This window comes from Miniopterus schreibersii (genome assembly GCF_964146895.1).
Source record: "Miniopterus schreibersii genome assembly, chromosome: 2".
NCBI classification, from domain to species: domain Eukaryota; kingdom Metazoa; phylum Chordata; class Mammalia; order Chiroptera; family Miniopteridae; genus Miniopterus; species Miniopterus schreibersii.
Window position 1 is genome coordinate 179,222,983 of NC_138102.1, and position 19,956 is coordinate 179,242,938.

At 37.2% G+C, this 19,956-nt stretch overlaps 1 protein-coding gene across 20 annotated transcripts in view; it reads right to left on the bottom strand.

Moving 5' to 3' along the window:
• The window catches only part of RBFOX2 (RNA binding fox-1 homolog 2), a 249,203-nt gene that overhangs the window by 26,650 nt on the left and 202,597 nt on the right, over nucleotides 1-19,956 (bottom strand). For 11 of the 20 annotated variants that reach the window (XM_081129944.1, XM_081129937.1, XM_081129940.1 and 8 more), the window contains 3 exons: nucleotides 12,511-12,657; nucleotides 9,860-9,913; nucleotides 453-545 (listed from right to left, as the gene is read on the bottom strand). In XM_081129944.1, coding sequence (XP_080986070.1) covers nucleotides 453-545; nucleotides 9,860-9,913; nucleotides 12,511-12,657 — 294 coding nt within the window. The remainder of the gene's footprint in view (nucleotides 1-452; nucleotides 546-9,859; nucleotides 9,914-12,510; nucleotides 12,658-19,956) is intronic. The other 9 variants (XM_081129945.1, XM_081129941.1, XM_081129943.1 and 6 more) reach the window with 1 other exon arrangement.

The window sequence follows — 19,956 nt, forward strand, 5'->3', positions numbered from 1 at the left end:
GGCATTGGCTGGCCCCGTGATTTATTACAGGACACAATGTTACAAACTGGATAGAGATAGACATTTTTAAAGTTAGTTTTATTTTGGCCTGATCACAGGAATTTGGAGTCTTGCAAACTGAAGCAAAGGAAAAAAATCAAGAGAGCAGAAGGATGAACACTTTGAAGGAAAAAAGTAAATGAAAAATACACACACACACACACACACATACACACACAAGTAAAACAAAATTAAAACCCCCACACAACAAAAAAAGGTGGGGGAGGAGGATTGAAGTGTTACTTTTATACATTTTAGTGCAAGAAGGTGAAGGACACAGAGACACAAACACACATACATGTGTGCACGCACACACACAAACAAGACAGGGCTGCAAATGTGAAATAAGTGAGGCAATACAAAAAAGAGAAACAAAAATATAAACCAGAAATTGAATTATTGAAGACATGCACCTCGATTTTACGGCCCTCTACCACGGTGCCGTGTAATTTCTCCCTGGCCCTGTCTGCATCAGCACTATTCTCGAAAGTTACGAACCCGAATCCCTGCATGCAGCGGGAGAAGGGGGGAAAACATGCACATCGTTATATTGAAATACTGATCTCTTGGTAAATAGAGAAAAAAAATATCACAGTATGAAACTGACATCAGCAACAACTCAGCAATATGCTCCTGAAGTCACATTTTTGGACCATGCACATTTTGTAAAGGGAAATTAAATCCAATAAGAGAATAAATAACTGTAGTGGTAGTAATAATAATAATATAATTAACAATAACAATAATAAAATAAAACATAAAGGCATGTGAGGCCAGACCAAAATTAAGGTATAGAGTTACTCGGGTCAAATTACTCAACCAAGAATGAGTATTTTTTTAAAATGTCCTACCTTTCTCTCTCAATTCATGCTGCTAACATACGTGTCCCTTTATGTAAGACTAAAGTATACTTACTTAAGTTGATGATTCCCTAGTAACTTCCACATGAAACATGATATTTAAGTATAATCATTATATAATGAGGTTTTTAGGAGGCCTAATCATTTGAGCCCCCACACTTTGCCTCTTGCTTATTCCACCATTAATTCTTTTGGAAATAGGATAATTTAAGACACAATCTTGAAGTATAATTCTGTGGATATTGGGTGTTTGTCTAAGCAAATGAAACTATCACTAAGCAGTGGTCAACTATGACCTTTCTTCAGTGGCAATTTTAAACGACCTGACTGGCACACAGAGTAAAAATATAGACGTGAGCAAAAGTAGGTTTGCATTTGTAAGTACACGAGACAATTTATTCTTGTATTATTTATTTATTATTATCTTCCATACGAACAACTATAAGCCTACTTCTGCCCACCCCCATGTTCAGCTAAATTTCAGAAAATTATTTATCCAAATTTGCCTAAGTTGTACATCTGCTGACACCTGTGTCTGCTACTAAATGTATTAGCAATTGTCCACATATAGAGAAAAAAGGAGCAGCCAAAAAGGCAATGGGAATGAAATCTACGTTAGTGATACCAGTTGCATGCTACTCAATAGGAAAAGAAAGAAAGCAGCAATATAGTTGCTACCTTGAGTTAGGATTAATTCATTTGTGCATTGTAGATACTGCAAAACAAAAACAAAAACAGCCCACAAAGCTTTAATTCACTAAGTGGACAAAGCAGGAGCCCAGAGCTAAGCCACTTCACTGTTCCCACGGTATCTGGAAAGACCGTATGAGGTATGGGTTACAATCATACCATTAATTTCACCATCTGCAGGGTTTGCCCTACTCTCATACAACCATTGCATAAAGCATCACACCAGATTCATTTTAGGTCGCTGTCCTTAGCTTTCCACTCTGCGACTATAAAATTTTCTCACTCTATCTACATCTGTAGAGTGGTAAATTCTTAGAATTTTCTGGGAAAGGCCTCATTTTTTTCAATAGCTTCATTGTTCCTCTAGCATTTTTTAAAAAGATTTTTAAAAATTGATTTTGAGAGAGAAACATCGATCAGCTGCTTCTTGCACACCCCCGACTGGGGATCGAGCCCAAAGCCTGGGCATGTGCCCTGACCGGGAATGGAGCCTGCAATCCTCCGGTGCACGGGTTGATGCCCAAGCAACTGAGCCACACTGGCCAGGGCCTCTAGCATTTTTTGAACGTCCATTGTAGGATAACCTGGAACCCTTTATGTTACTCAAGTTCTGCTTTACAGCTTCATACCATGAACCCTACACATACACAAAACATGTTCTGAGATGGTAAACAGTGTGCAGTGTTCAATAAAATTCTATGGAAGCAACTCCATCATTTTGAAGGATATATTACTCAGTATTTTACACGATTATATAGCTGGGCAGTGAACCATGGAGGATTCCAATGGACCATCTCTATCTTCAATTTGTATATTACCACAAATACCCTAGAATGTGCAATGCTAAGCTGATAGAAAACTTTAAATATATGTTCCTTGGGATAGAATATTATGGGTAAGTTTAGTTAATACTTCCCTTAAAAATGTAAATGTGTTAAAACTATCAATAGGAACACATTTTGAAAATCAAATTTTATTTTATTTTTTTAAAAATATATCTTTATTGATTTCAGAGAGAGGAAAGGAGAGGGGGAGAGAGAGATAGAAACATCAATGATGAGAGAGTCATTGAATGGCTGCAGCCCACAACCCGGGCATGTGCCCTGACCGGGAAACGAACCCCGATCGCCTGGATCCTAGGCCGATGCTCAACCGCTGAGCCACACCCGGCTGGGCGAAAATCAAATTTTGATGTCAGCATGTACAGGTATACAAGGGCAAGTTACTAATTAATTATACCATTTGTTGTCTACACTAGATCTGCTGAAGACAGGAAACCAGTTCTCCAACTCTGGAGAATCTTAGAAAAAGTTAAATCTTTTAAGACATCACAGATAGTGATGAGTTTTTACACCACTTTTATAAAACAGATTATGTGCAGACTAAAGCTAGGCTTAAAATTTGAGCATTATGACTATACCTACCTACATACATATATACATGTTTGTCTTTTATTTATTTATTTTTAAAATATATCTTTATTGATTTCAGAGAGAGGAAGGGAGAGTGCGAGAGAGAGAGACAGAAATATCAATGATGAGAGTCATTGATCGGCTGCCTCCTGCACACCCCCGACTGAGTATCGAGCCCACAACCGGGGCATGTGCCCTGACCGGGAATTGAACCTCGATCTCCTGGATCCTAGGTCGATGCTCAACAGCTGAGCCACGCCTGGCCAGGCATACATGTTTAAATACAACCATGGGGTAGAAAGGATAAACCTGTTGGTTTCACTGAGAAGGTAAAGCAACTGAGTAAAAGTGAGGTTAAGTACTCAGGCTCAAAGCATCAACAAGGCCTTCTACCTTCCAGGCAGCTTCTTCCTAAAGCTAATGGTGAGGAGATTAGAAATTCAGCTTTGAAATCTAAGTTCAGTATTCTATTTACTAAACTACATTAGTCCCCAAATCGTTTTCATTTTTTCTCTCAAATCTAATTGTTAAATGTAATCTATGACCCTCCTTTCTGGATGTGTGGGTAGGACACCCTGCACACCTGGTAACTGCATGTCCAGCAGGATGCAGGGTGTCACAAGCACTGACACTGTACAGTCAGCAAGGGCCAAGGTTAACACTGAAGCCAGCTTTCGTAAGATTTCTGTCAATAATGACTTTAATATTCTGAAACAAAGTTTCACTTTCAAAAGTTTTAAAAAGAAAGGTGCTTGTACGTCAAAGGAAATGCTAATAGAGATACCGAAGACAAGAAAATTAAGCCAGCTTCACAGGCATTTCTAGGGTAAGAGGAGGAAGGCCTTGCTGATACTTTGGGAGCCCTGATCTGAAACAGAGGTAAGAGGATTTTCTCTCCTATGAAGATAAATAGACCTTGTGGCAGGCAGAATAATGCCCCCCACCCCATCCTAATCTCTGGAACCTGTGAATATGTTACTTTACGTGGCAAAAGGGATTTTGCAGATGTTAAATTAATGATCATGAGATTGGGAGATTATCCTGGATTATCTAGGTGAGCCCAATGTAATCACAAGAGTGCCTATATATGAAAGAGGGAAACAGGAGAGTCAGAGTCAGATGGAGCAGCCTGAGAAAGACTGGACCAGCCATGGCTGGCTTAATATATTTGGAAAGGGACTATAAACTAAGGCACGTGGGCCACCTCCAGAAGCTGGAAAAGGCAAGGAAGTTATCATTCCAAAAAATTACTGGAAGGAATGCAGCCCTCCAATACTTTGATTTTAATCTAGTAAGACCCATTTTGGACTTCTGTCCTCCAGAACTATAAGAAAATAAATTTGTGTGGTATTAAGCCACCAAATTTGTGGTAAGTTGCTCAGAAGCAATAGGAAATTAATACACCTCACAGAATTAAAGTCTCATTAGGACGGCGAGAAGCATAGCCAGCATTCTTAAAGTACTGGTCCTTAAAATACTTTTGTGTTGAAACTTCAAACAGGTAATTTTCCATCAACTCAACTTAATGCTTGCTTACCTATCACATTTACAATATGGTTTCAAGAATATTAATTCAAATAAAGCCTGAAAATTTGTTTTAATGTACAATGTTCTTTAATAAAATGTAACATTTTTTTAAATGTGCCAGGAATTGAGCTAAGGATATTCACAGATTATCCAGGCTTAAAAAGTTACTAATAGGAAAGTATGCTTACATGAAATTATGTTTAAATGTGCCTTTATTCTTAGAAATCTAACTCACATTAAGTGAAAAAAATTAATGAAATTATGTCTAAACCTAATACATTTTCCTTAGAAGAGCTTCAAAATGAGCATTCAATGTATCAGAAAGGGAAACATAACAACCAGTCTAAATAGCTTCAAAGTCAAACTAAGATTTAATCTTAAACTCTTAATGAGAGTAAATATACCAGGTATGTATGAAGATGAAAAACAGATAAAAAGTAAACTTTTAATTTAAAAAATGACGTTATGTTTGTCAACACCAGCACAATCAGACAGAAATATAACAAGATTCACTTACATAATTTAAAAAGTCCTACTAGCCACATTAATTCACTAGGTGAATTAATTTCAATAATGTATTTTATTTAACCCAATATATACAACATATTATTTCAAACTGGCATCGATATAAACATGCTATTAGTTTGAAATTGGTGCGCATTTTACACTTAAAGCACATCTCAATGCAGATTTGCCACATTTCAAGGGCTCAACTCGGCCACTGTACTGGACAATGCAGGTCCACATGCTTTATACTCTTACCTAAGGTTCTCAGTTCCCCAAGTCCTCCTATGGGAACAATTTGAACACTCCAGTGTCACATTAGTGATTACCAGCTATCTTAGCTGTCTTTTGGAAACTGAGGAATAATGTGTTTATCAGTTGTGGTTAAAGCTTCTTCCAAGCACAACAAAAATTTTATCACCTGCCTTGATATCATCAAGGGCATACAGGAGCCGAGTAACTGTCACCTTTTTAGTCTGGCCTCAGACTGCAATAAATAACAAGCAATAGGATGAGCATTGTAAAAGTATTTTTTATTTGTATAATCTTTGAATTTTTCCATCTCAGAAGAATGAGAAAGAAAATTTACCATGTAACTTTTTAGGGAGAAATCAAAAGCAGACGGTTCTCCTGGGTATGGCCAGAACACAGAAATTAAAAAATAAATAAAAGAAAAATAAAACTAAAACCCACAAAATGGTAACAAAAGAAAATAAACTAAGCCCTCTGGAAATACACATACAGTTAATTCAGTTTTAAATACAATGAAAAACACTTCACCTCAGCATTACCTGTCAAATTTTACCGAAAATCACAAAAGCTAACAGTGCAATTTCAAAGACAGTCTTTTGACCATTTTTTGAAAGAAACAATTCCCCCTTTCATGAAATCGAAAGCCAGGGAAATCGGCAAGAAATTCGAGCATATTACCTGTGCATGAGGAATGGAAATAGAGGTTTTATCTTCCCTAACTCCAGCCTAAACTTAAGCCTAACCCAAACCCAGACGGATCTCCATCATTCCAGAAATCCACCTGAGAGAAGCAACAACACATCAACTAAAAATTTCCTGGAAATCTCAGTAACTGCTGCTGTGCTCCACTGTGTAGTCCTTTCATCAACTTAATAATTGGCACTGTCTGAAGAAGTAACGGGCTTCTATACATCCAGTATTTATAATACATACATGTCCCTTCAAGAGACGACTATACCAAAAGTATGTTGAAAAAACTTTATGGAAACTACAAATGTTAGATTATGCTTAATTCTTTATTTAATAAGCTTTATAACTATCACAAATTGTTAAGGGGCTGGGTGATAATGAACAGGATGGTGGGAAATCTGAATTTCAATGATGGGATAAACATTGAAAAGCAACAAATTCACAGGCTCTAAAAGTATCCAGCAGAGAAGGCAAGGTCAAGAGCACTGGGGTTGAACTAGGCGACCCGTATTTAGAGTTCTGTTTAAGATTCTATGTGAGAAAAAAGACTGGAAGGACATACATGAGAATATTAGTGAATATTCTCTTTAATGAGCTATGTATGCTTTTTTTCTACTTCTCATTAAGCATGTTTTCCTTTTATAATCATTTTTAAAAGGGTGCTTTTTAAAAGTTGTTATTCAAAGGATCTATAAGAAGAGCGACAATATAATTTACTGTCCAAACTGGCATATAAAGGAAAAAAGGGACATTAATAATAATTATGCTAAGACAACAGGTATAAACTGGGACTATCCTAGATAAACCAGGACATGCGGCTACTCTACCTATATCTTCTTGTTTACATTAATACTTTGTCATGAATGATGGCATTTGGAGAATCGATAAAGCTACATGTCTGTATAATCCTTTTCTAGATTCTGTTTGAGTACATTAGTTAATTTTTTGGCAGAGGTACCATTTTTCATCAAATATCCTAACTGAACATTTTCAAAAGGACAGTCTGTCTTTGTTTCAGTTAATCACAGAAAATTAAACACAGCTGACTTTATATTTATACAAAAGAGTAGGGAGTAAAAAGATTTTTAAAAACAACATGTATAGTGTGCACGTGTATGCATGTAAACAATATATATTCATCCCATAATCTAGGTAAACCAAATCCAGACTATGAAGGTCAAAGAAGGAAAAAGGAAAATAGTTAGCAACAAAGGAACAATTACTTCCTGGAGCACAGAAATCCTACTCTGCTGGCAAGCTGTAAAGAGAATAGAGGCAGGCGGGGAGCGATGGGCACGGCAGCATCAGTGTCCACTTAGGGTTTTAAGTGGGTATATTCTAAGCCCCTGGCTGAAAGCCTCATTATGAAAAATAAGACATGGTAAAGAGCTGCTTTTTGTTTTGGAGCCATTTGGTTAAATACTGCTTTACATGTAAGTATTACTTGTCTCAGAATTAATTTGTGACTAGTTTTTCCATTACTGCTTCAAAAAAAATTCAGTGAAGCTAATTTCTGTACAGAAAACACTCTTAAAAGACTGAACAACTCTTAACTAAACAATTGGACCACATAAGTTTCCTTTTCTCGGGTTCAAGACGTAATTTTATAGTCAACCTAAAACATATTAGAAATGAGAAACTAACCTTAATTTACAAAAAGAAAAGTACTGGTTAATTTATCTTAGGTGGATTCTTGAAGAGGTACCTAGGTTTGACTCCAAGAGAAACCTCTATTAACGAGCCTCAAAACAGTTCCAGAGGGACCCGTTCCAGCAAAGAACTGTAGATAACAACAGTTAAGAAGGGCAAGGAGGAAGACAGGTTTTGTATCTGTCCCTGAAGGCGGGCTCAAGACAATCCCGAATTCTGTGCTTTGTTTGAAAACATTTACCAATTAGTAATAGTCTGTCTACTCTTCAGAAGCCCAAAGAAAAAGGGGCAGTGAGGACACAGCATAGAGCTGAGAGGAGAGGCATATGCTTTTAGATTCCCCAAAGAGAAGAGGAAGGTTTGTGTCATTTAAAAATCAAAATTACAGGGGATAAGCAATTGAATTGGGTAAATTTAAAAATCCTTGAAGTCAATGAAAGAAGCTTTAAGAAAGATCAATTTCCTTTGCTTTAAAGAATTCAATCAACTTATTTTCTTGGTAAGGAGAAAGTCCTCAATGTCTGATGAAATTATACTGGGCTTTCGGTTGTTAGAATCTTGTTAAGGATATTTCAAGTGCACACACTTAAAAAACAAAAACACTTAAACTGCTACTTTAGATAAACAGTGTAGCCAATAATCTTCACATATTTATTTTATATTCATGTGCTTCTCATCTTTAAACCATTGTCATTTTTTCACCTTGTATCTAAAAAGGTCACAAAAAATAAAAGTAAACTGTATGACAAAGAAATAGAAATCCATTGTGAGGAAATTACAAACATAAATAGTTTTACTGGTTACAGTTTGAATTGATTTCACCTTAAAAATACTTACCAAGTAAGTGCTGGAGAAAGCTCGGTATAGGCATAGTAATCTTTTTTGTTTTAACTGAAAACTGGAAGCTTAGAGTATAAATACCTCTTTAATATTAAAAATTATTACGGTCAGTATTAAACACGTTTAGTGCTGATACAGTCTATAAAGAAAGGGAACAGCGATCAGGAGCATCAGAACATACACTTGTACCGGTACAGATGGGGCAGCAGGTATAGATCATTCTGTAGATATGTGGTATTAATTCCCAAAGTGTGGGGAATTTGGAATAAGAAATTGGAGAGAAATAAATACTAAGTTAAATAAAGCAAATAAATGAGTTTTCTCAAATAATATTCTTAGAGATTTAATCATGGCCAAGGGCTATTTTCAAAGTTCAGTAGAGCTGACCAAATGAAAATTAATTAAAAAAACCGGTCTTACCTAAAAATGCCAGTAAACTGAACATAGCAAGGTAAATATTTGTAAGCCTGGCCACAGGTGACTGTGTCTGTGGGGTGTATTTAATTTAATTTGTTGAGGAGGAGGAAAACTTTCAAGTAAAACTTTCCAAAATTCAATTAATCAAACCTTCTCCAATAATGCCACTGTAGGACTTTACCATTTACTCATTCCTAAAAACATCGCTGCTTATTTTAGTGTATAAAAATTCTGAATCATACAGATTGGGAATTTAACAGTAAATTATTAAGGGAAAATAAATTTTAATTAAAAATCTCAGTTCTTATAGTGAACACATTTAGAAGAGAATATACATCAATTTGTACGCTGTTAATTCTTTCATTTTTATGCAAAAAAAAGTCACTCACTGTATTTGGATCAAAGTGACTACATTCTGCAGCTGGCCTACATGGGTTTCCCTTAAAGGAGGAACTCAGTTCCCAGAGAAGCCCTGAGTCACTGAGCTCCCTGTACCTAAGCCTTGTCTAATTCATTGGGAAGAGAGCAAGCCAACTGAATAACTGAAATATTAAATTGGTTCTAAGTATGTCATTTCATAGTTTGATTTTTAAAAGCTGAATTGTTCTGAGACTTCAGAACAGAATTTTCACAGAACTTCACTTTCATCGGTCTTCTCTCTTTTACTTTAACGTGCGAAGCTTAGGGCAAACTGGCATCTGATGAAGGACTGGTGTCTCCCATGTCCTATTTTCCTGACTGCCACACTCTCCCCTCCAACTTCTCTTGCTTCCATCCCATCACTCTCCCGATTTAAGTATCTAGATACAGTTTGGCCATGTGGCAGCTTATTTTTAAAGATAATCTAATCCAAGCTAAATAGCTGGGGATACTTTTTGCAGGCTTGAAGAACAGTGTAAGTCTTCTGATTACTTACTGTTTAAAATAAAACAAAACCAAAAAGAAACCAAGCTGACTTAATGCTGAAATGGAGCTTACCTTAGAGCCGCGTTCATTAAAGATTATTTCTACATCTAGGATTTTGCCAAACTGCTGCAGAAACAAAAATAAAAACATTTGTTTATGGTCAGCTTTTATCCACATACTTTACTTTCTTCTAAAAAAGAAACAAACCCTCCGCCCCCCATACTATCTATTGTCCATGTTTCTATTTGTCTGTAGGTCTGAATACCAGTTTCCGAGTTTTCCATGTCCCTGAGCTGCTAACCCCTCTGTTTCTGCTCCTTTCTCAATTCACTCACTCAGGCATCACCCCTGTGGTGGGAGCTGTCTACAGGACACATTCGGTTTCCCTACCACATGTGTCTCCGCACGGGCAAGAGCTAGGGATGCTCCCCACTGTATCTCTGATTTTCCATGTCTCAGTTTTTGGAAGTAAATCCTAAGTAGAAAGACTTGAAGGCTGTTTTGCTTCCCTTTCTTTTTTTCTTTAATTTATGAAAGTAAATCATGTTCACTATAAAATTAGAAAATATAGATGAAAAGGAAAGGGGAAGCAGGAAATGAGTATCACCCGCAGCCCCACCCGCTCAGGTGTGGTGCACAGCCTTTCCGGCTATTCCTTAGGCACGTACTGTTAAAGAACTATTCCCACATAGTACTCTTATTTATCTATTTATTTATTTATTTAGCTTAATATACTATGAACGACTTTCCAAGTCAATAAATTTCTATAAGTTACATGCTAATTTCCATTATACTTAAACATTCATGGACACTATGTATGATCCCATTTATTTGCCACTTTAATCTTTCTACAATGAATGTGATCAAGAATATTTTAAATAGTAACTATTTTGTAATTAGTTAAATACTTTAACATTTGGAAAATCAAACGAAGCTAAAACCACAAAGGCTAAATAACTCTATTGTTAAGCAGCTAAGAGCTGACAAGGGGGTCATACACAACACAGTAATTGTTTGGAGAGGATGTGTATACAGTGACAAACTACCTGTCTTACTTAATCCTTGTATAAACTGCACTGAGGAGATGTGCAGGTGATATCTTTTTAGCTCACACTTCTCTCTGAGTACTAAACTCATATATCCAATTATCTATTTTACTTGGGTTTCAAACTAGACTTTGGGAAATGTGCAAAAACTAAAAAATAAAAAGAGCAAACAGAAATCATGCTTTCTCATTAGGCTAAAACATTACTATCTTTATAAAAAACATGTATTAAGAGCCCAAGTTTTCTAGAATAGGACTTCTGGGCTTGCTTCCCGTTTATTATAGAAAAAATCAAAGAAAGAGAAAAATGTCTTATTTTAGATAGAAGGGCATTTTATTTTTTTCCTATACCTATCCTATAAAACTAAGATTTGTAGGGTGTTTTAGAGTTTGTTTTCTTTTAAGTTTTCTAATGCATCCTTCTAGCATCCTTCTAAAGTAAGGACTGCTTTCCTTTTGTGGTTAAAAAAATGAGGCTGAAAGAAGCTATTTGTCAAGTTCACAGAGCTGATAAAATGGAGCATGAAGTCCCTGCTCTTTACCAAAGCAACTGTCATTCTATGTAATGGGTACTAACCATGTGGAAGGAGACAGAGCAACCAGGTACCCCTTGCAAGGAAATTGAATTTTTGTGTACTCAGTGCCTTGTGGGAAGGGTATAATACATTTCGAGAAATCACTGCTAAGTGGCCTAGGCAGATCCCCAATGAACACGCTTCTGACAAGAGAATGCATTCCATTTTCACAGAGCCCCAGAGAGTAAGATTCCATATTATCTCTGACAATTCAGCAGAGAACCTAATAACTCATACTCCCAGGAAGTTTCTTCTCAAATGTAACCTAAATTCTTTATGCTGCCCTTTGTATCTTCTGTTGCGCTCTTTTCTGTAGAGAAAGAGACCAGCTGGCTACCATCTTCTGTGTAAAAGCTCTCTTCAAGTTCTTCAAGAACATCGCTAAATCTCAACCCTGGTCTTGCCTTCAGTGCGCAGTACACATCCAGGTAATCAGCTATAAGTGACAGAACACTGTCTTGTCACCATGAAGTATCTAAGACTTCAGGAAGGGGAATTGCTTTTCTGACAAAGCACCAGGCTGTGATACTAATAAAATTTTTAAAAACCCAATTACCTCTTAGTCCTAGATCAAGTTAAGAGCTTGCTCAAATTAAAACAGGCAACAACACAATATAAACCCAGAAAAATATTAAGATGCTCAGCAGTATTCACTTCCCAATAACTGAAATCTTTGCTATTACACTTTGTTTTCATGACTGAGTTTGGGAAGAATTAAGCAGCTGGAAGAACACATCAGAGTAGCAAACTAAACCCCATACCTGATTTTAGATATTAGTCTTGATACTGCTGAATTATAAGCAAGGAAGTAAAAACAAAACACAGGTAATAAGATATTACTTTATTTAATTTGTAACACTCTGAAAGGTACGGATTCCTTTCTTGCCCTGATTTTAGCACTGAAAGTCTCATGTCCCAAGCAAATGGTCACCTTATTTACGTGAGAATTTGCAAAGCTGATGTGCACTAGACAGGTGACAGGAAAAGTTTCTGATGAAAATAAATATTTACACCAGCATCCCTAAAGTACTGATGACCAATTACACCTGGTGGATTAAATTATATTTTAATTGTAAACCCAAAAATGGAATTCAGAGACTTACCCCAAACATCTGCCGGAGGTCGGGGTCCCGGAAGCGGAAAGGAATATTAGAGACATGCAGCCGTTTAGGGGTAGATTTACTCTCTGAATTTTCACTACTTTGTGTCTGTGACTGCTGGCCGTCTGTCTGTGCTCCCCCTTCTGTCTGCTAAGCAAAGAAATAACAGTGAGTAAAAAATAAATATAATTACTTCACAAAAATTTGTAAAATACAGTCCTCCCACACTCCAATCATTCTCAAACAGTATGTCTTTAAGCAAAAATTAGTTGTCCTATGAGAAAAAAACAAAACAAAGTTATTATCTATGTTCAGAACACTATAATTTACAAATAAAATTCAGGTTTTTTAATATCTAGAGTATATTACTAAAATGGAAGAAACAGAAACGCTGAGTTACTTGCCCAAGATCACATGGAGATGTGTCAGGGTAACGGAAGATACAAAAACAGTGCTGTTACTCTTAGATTCTTAGTAGAGCTTTCTATTTTTAAGATGTTCATATTTGACAATGAAGAGTCTGTTGTATTAGTTCTGAAGATTGCTGCATTTTTGGTCTATCATTTCAGGAAATAAGAAAATTTTAAAATATTTCATTTCTTCTATTAGTTCCCGAGTTTACAACTAGTAGGTTTACCAAGTATAATTTATGCAGAGGAGACACCTGGTGACAATGGTCACTTAACTTAGAAACTGAAGAAGCATCTTCCTCTGAAAGCAGCCTGCGCTTTCCTCCCTAATCCCGCTTCCAGCTAACTCTGGCAGGCGCCCACCTTTCGCAGCCCAGAGCAAAGCTGCACTGAGAAAATGTCTGGAAAGGCTTTAAGGGAGTCTGACTAATCCACCACACACAGAAATGAAAGATCTGTGTAGTGTGTGAGTGTGAGGGGCATTTTTAATCATGAATCTCTGAAGCATCCCAGGCTCATCTAATTTTTCCCCCAATCAATCCTCAAAAACGTCAAGAAACACTTTTGACAAATATCTAACGGCTGTGACACAATCTTGCAGCATTTGCCTGGCAATCCCAGAAGTGTCGGTCTCTTCACCAGGAGGCGCGTGCCAGGCCAGACGGCAAGCTGAGCTAGTTAAAACCAACACACTTTCAACAGGAGTGGGAGCCACTGTTTTACTCTCTCAATAGGTTAGAACCGAGTCCCTCACCAGTTCTGCTGGGTGACACAGAACAAATCCCTTCCCTTTGACCCAATGCTCAACTAAAAGAAACTGTGAATCAGAGACACTTTTCTAGAAATGTTAGCAACCGTCATGAAATGAAGTTTGAGACTTTAAAATACAAAGGATAATCAGGAATAAACTCCAAATGAATACTAGCTTTTCAAGTGTCAATCTGAGTGATGGCAGCTTTTATCTCATTCCATTCAGGCCTTGCAGATGGCTTAAATGTGCAATGATTCATGTGATATAAAAATAGCAGAAAAGGGAAGAGCCATGAAGCAATGTTCTGCGAAAGTGTGAGGTTTTCAATCATCAATCTGGACACAATGCAGACTAAACAAAACAAATTCCATCCAAAGAAGAAACTCACTAAGTTACTAAAACAGCATCATGGATACCAAAGCAAAAAGCATGAGCATCAATTACAATGAATGCTTATCAAGAACCTTCAACCCTGCCTCTTATATCTCACAGCTGGATCACATAAAAGTTTATTGAATCAAACTTTAAAAGCACCAGCTCAGGTCTGCAGGATATCAGAGTATCACTCCAAAAAAGTAAAAAGACTGATCCCAGCTCCAAACCAGTTTTATATATAATTTATATACGGGTGGGCAGATGTAGGTTTATAGTTGTTCATATGAAAAATGCAGTAATAAATAAATAATAATACAAGAATAAACTCTTCTGCGAGCTTACAACTGTAAACCTACGTCCCCCCCCTCCCCCTGTGTGTAGTCCCTGTAATCGTAATACTGTATGTGAGATGACAGGATAAATGGAAACTAATGACTACTTCAAAGAATATTGCCCAAGCTACTTATTTGTTGCTTCTGAGTTTTTTACAGCCCTGAGACAGAATTTAAGAAAGGTCAGAAGCCAGGCTAGTTAATTTTCCGGCGCTGTAGTGAACACCTACTTTTTTTGTATTTTCCGACTCAGCCTTGCCTACCGCAATCAGACAGGCAGAAAGCTCGAGTGACAACCCTTTTTGCTTGCAGCTGCACTGGAACCTAACACCTACATTTTTTAGAAGTATGAAATAATTTTTTTAAATCCTCACCCAGGGATATGGTTTTTATTGTTTTTTAGTGATATTTTGAGAGAGAGGAAGGGGGGTGGGGGGTGGAGAGGGAAGGAGGGAGGGAGGGACGGAGGGAGGGAGCGGGAGAGAGGGAGAGAGGGAGAGAGAGAGAGCTCAATGTCAGAGAGAAACATCGATTGGTTGCCTCCTATAAATGCCCCAACCCAGGATTGAACCTGCAGCCTAGGTATCTGCCCTGACCTAGAATTGAACCTGCAATCTTTTTGGTGCACCAGACAACGCTCCAAACAATTGAGCTACCCAACCAGGGCAATTCTAGAAAGATTGGCAAGTGGAATAAGTGAGCTATCATTTCCAAAATTCTCAAGCTTTCTGATTTAATATAAATTTTCAATTGAAGTGGAACATACACTGTAGATACAAATGCACAAATCAGAAGCAAATAGCTAAAATGAATTTTCACAAAGAAAACACACCCAGGTAACCATCAAATTAGATCAAGCATCAAAACTCCAGAAGCACCCTCAGACTCTATTCCAGTAGGTACTATTTCTTACCCTGCTTTTCAGATGAATCGTCTGAGGAATAGAAAAAATTGCCTAAGTAACAGAGCAGGCACTGGAACACAGGCAGTCTGGCTCGAGTACATGTACTTAGCCACTATATTATATTGTACTTTAATGTATTATTTTTTAAAATTCTCACAATAATCTATGAGGAAGGTACTATTATTATCTCCAATTGACAGAGGCAGGAACTGGCACAGAGAGGTTAAGTTAGTTGCCCAAGGTCACATATTAAGTGGTAGAATAAAAATTAAAACTAGGCAGCCCAGTTTCAAGTGCTAGTCCGCCTCCTTTCTGTGCTGCACCATGCTCTCTCCTCCTCTCACTGGAAGGGTGAATATGGTGGACCCCTTCTCTGTCTCAGGACACACCTGAAGGAGCAGGGCTTCTCCTGGGTAGAGACAAGCATAGGGGTAAGGGACAAGAAAAACTTTGCAAGAGGTGACATGTATTCTACACCTTGAGGTCAGGCCATAAAGGAGAAGAAAAGTTAGAGGAAAGAAAACCAGCCAGGCACACTGGCATTTAAGAAGGAAAAATGCCAGAGAACTACTAAACTGGTACTCAAAAGGGCTGCAGAGTAGATTTCAGTGCTGAGTGGGCACAGGAATGGAAAATATACATTCAATGTAATTAAATGAGATCGTATTTCCCATCTGACGTTCTCAACTTAAATTTTATCTTACTACAGACTAATTATTGAAATAGATAAATCACAGAGAAAAGGAAAAGGTTTTTAGGCTCTATCTTTGTGAGAAGCGGACAGTTAAACTGTTCTGAGAAAAATCTGTCAATACAGCATTGGTTTGCTTTATTTTCTGTTGTTAGCCACTGAGCAACTTTACTGACTGTATAAACAGCCTCCGAAGGTTCTGTTTTTTCCTTCTGTGGTCATTTTCTGACCTAATTTATTCACTGGGCAGGGGATGAAACAGAAGAGGCGGCAGTCTGTGCACTGAGAGTTTACAGTAGGACTGGCAGCGGCAAGGCTGGACGCAATCCGATGACTCACGTCTGTACATCCACTCTTCAAACACCGTGGCCGCCCAGTGAGGTCCAGCTATCTGTCAACACTGCAGAGGAGCCCAGGCTTTTACACTGAGCAGCACATCAGATTTTTAAGTCGCAAAACCTCATTCTAGAAATGAGACTAAAAATGTTTTGTTTTGATAAACTCAAACTTTTAAAATCCTTATAACTGGGAAATGGATGAATTTTTCTGACTCTTCTATGAAACATAAAATATTTTAATTATTTATATATTGTGAATCAATGTTCTGTTATGGACTGAAAGAGAACTCTGGGCAATACAAGGTGAAGTATCACTTTCTAAGTCTCTTTCATAAAACTTCATGCACAATCTGAGATATAAAGGAATCTCTTAATTCAGGAATAATATTTTGATTTATGATTATCTATTTTCTTCAATATTTAATTTTTCTGTTTCCTGGGATGTTGTCATTTCTTCTTTTCATCTCTGTAAGGTGAAAGGGAAGAAGAGGGAATTCAATTTAACACAGTCAATTTCTTGAGAATCTGACTCATGTCTGAATCATCTATTAAGCCAACCCATTTTAATGAGTTGGACTGGGTATAGAAATCTAGGTTAACAAAATTCCTTTAGAATTTTGAAGGCAACTTTCATCTGTTGTCCAGCTCCCAGTGTTGCTGTTGAGAAGTCCGAAGGCACCATGATTCCTGTCTTCTTGTGTGTGACTTCCCCCCATTCTCTCTGGTGTGTAGACTACCCAAATATGTCCAGTGCTCTAAAATTCCACACTGATATGCCTTAATGTGGGCTTATTTCCCTTTGATCTATTTTTCTGGGAATTCAATGGTCTCATAAATTGGAAATTAATGTCCTTCAGTCCAGGGAAGTTTTCTTGAATTACTTTGCTGATGACTCCCACCCTATATATTTTGTCTTTCTCTCTTTCTGGAACTTGTATTATTAGATATTGGATATTCTGGATGGGTCCTCTAATTTTCTTACCTCTCTCTTGTATTTTCCATCTCTCTGCCTTTTGACTCTATTTTCTGGGTACTCAACCTAAAAACTTTAGGGCCAAATGTGTATCAGAATTCAGAATTTTTAAGTTTGGCCAGAAATAATGGTATATAATCTATAATGTAAAACCCTCTGTAAGACTTGAGGCAGTGATAGCTCATTAGCAAAATGTATGCATGTTCACATAAATAGGACAAAGGTTATATATAGGTTGTAAGTTTTGCTGTAAACTTACAAAAATAATTTGTTTTTCAGGACTTTTGGGTTTTAGAATTGTGGATAAGAGACTGTAGATCGCTAGCTGGATTCAATTTCTTTTGGATGGAAGTTGGTCTTCAGTCAAGGTTTAAATGAATCCTCCTCATAGGATGAATTAGATATTTTCACAGTGTTACAAAGTCAGTCACATATGGTTCTGAAAACTGCAAATTTCAAAACTAAGAATAGAAATACCAAAGAATAGAAAATATATCTGTTAACTGCTAAGAGTAGAGCTGCCATGTGAATTGCCATATAATTCATATAGCTTTGAAATTAGGCAACTTTCATTTAGGAAGATTCACATTGGTTATGTTAAAGGAACCAAATTGGGCCCAAAATGAAGTCGCTCATGCTAAGCCCCACATCGACAAGCCAAAACCTATCTGAATTTCTATGCTTGCTCTCCCAGAAAAGGCAGGCCTAGGGCACCCAACTAGCACTAGCCTGCTCAGCACAAGCTCCCTGACCCAGCCCCAAGATTTCCCTTTGCTCCGTATAAGGGAGGAGCCTGCCTTAGCCAATCAGCAAACACCCAGCATAACTTCCTCGTTCCTGCTCCCTGCGGCCTATAAACCTCTTGCTTTGCACAGCTCTTCAGAGCTGCTTTCTATCTGCTCAATTGGATACTACCCAATTCATGAATTACTAGATAAAGTCAATAAGATCTGTATAATTTTCTTAGTTGAATTTTGTTCTTTAATAGTTTAAAAGTTGCACGAAAGTGAAATTTCATTAGTTTTTCTAAATCACACCATTTCAATGCAGAAGAATTAAAATTTGCAGAAAGTAAAACTGCTGGATCTTATACCCAAGAAAAATTAGTGGAAAGCTCACTGCTCAAAAAAGCTTTAGCCCTGGCCATGTGGCTCAGATGGTTGGCGTGTTGTTCTGGACACTAACAAGTTGTGGGTTTGTTCTGGGCAACAGGAGGCAACCGACTGATGTTTCTCTCTCACATCAATGTTTCTCTCCCCCCACCCCCCCGCCCACTCTCTCCCCCTTTCTCTCTCTAAAAGTCAATAAAAACATATCTTCGGGTGAGGATTAAAAAAAAGATTTTTTTTAAAAGCTTTAAGTGCATGTAAAGGGTATGTGTGGGAGGGGGGGTATGCTTCAAAAATCACAGAGCAGTATTTTCTAAAGGGTAGAATGTCAGTTCTGTAGGATGCTAATTGGTGTTTTGCAGAAAATGAGTTTCATGGTCAAGTAAATTTGGAAAATACCAGACTAAATAAAGTTAATAGGGTTCTTATGAATTATGAAGAGGGAAAACTCACCTTTCTCCCCAAACATGCATTACATAGTTCATTCATTCATTCATTTATATTTGTACAGCAGGGTATAAAATTCACTTGGAAAAATGTTACTGTTATCAGAATGGCTCTTCAGGCACTAGCTCCCAAGAGTGCAAGGAAAGAAAATGGCCAAAGAGAAAAGGGATATAATTCGATTGCCTCTTAATTTGTATCATTTTATACATTAAGAGCTGCCTATAACACTTTCTTTGAAATTAAATAACTATATACTGATAGTGTCATAACTAATATTTATTGAACACCTACTATGTGCTAGGCATTATATATATACTATTTACTATTCATTTTCTTATTTAATCCTAAAAACAACCCTATGAGGTAGGAACTATTATCACCATTTTTACAGGTAAGGAAAATGAGCATTAAAGTTATAATTCTCTAATATAAGAGTTATAATAATTCTCACATTTAGCAAATGGAAATAGCTGAGGTCTAAATCCAACTCAATCTGATTTTCAGCACTCAGGTTCCCTAACCACGTATTATTTAACAAAAACATTTTTTAAAAAACAGCTTTCCCCCACTAATTAAGTTTTTCCTGATAATATTTTAGAAAGTGGATTGGGGTACTTTTCCTTGTTACTTTACAGTGCCTTAAAAAATATAAGGAACTACAATCCATATCGATTCACCAACTACAGTTTTAGCATTTAAAGCAGTTTTATAAATATTTATAATGGAGTATCTGATGGTTAAAAACTTGGTGAAATTAGACCATATGAGCTCCTTCTTAAAAAGTAAAAATGTCACCCTGGCAGATGTTACTCAATGGTTAGAGTGTCAGCCCGCACACCAAAGGGTCTTGGGTTGGATTCCCAGTCATGGGCAGTACTTCAGCTGCAGGTTCGATCCCCGGCCCCAGTTAGGGCTGGGCAAGAGGCAACCAAATGATGAGTCTCTCTCTCCCTTCCTCTCCCTCCCACCCTTCCACTCTCTCTAAAAAAATATCCTCAGGTGAGGATTAACAAAAACAACAACAAAAAATTGTCCTAACATGATAGAATATTATTTTAAAAGTAAAATCTTGGCCCATATGCTAATTTACTAAAAATAAGGGTATTTCACAGTGCTAAA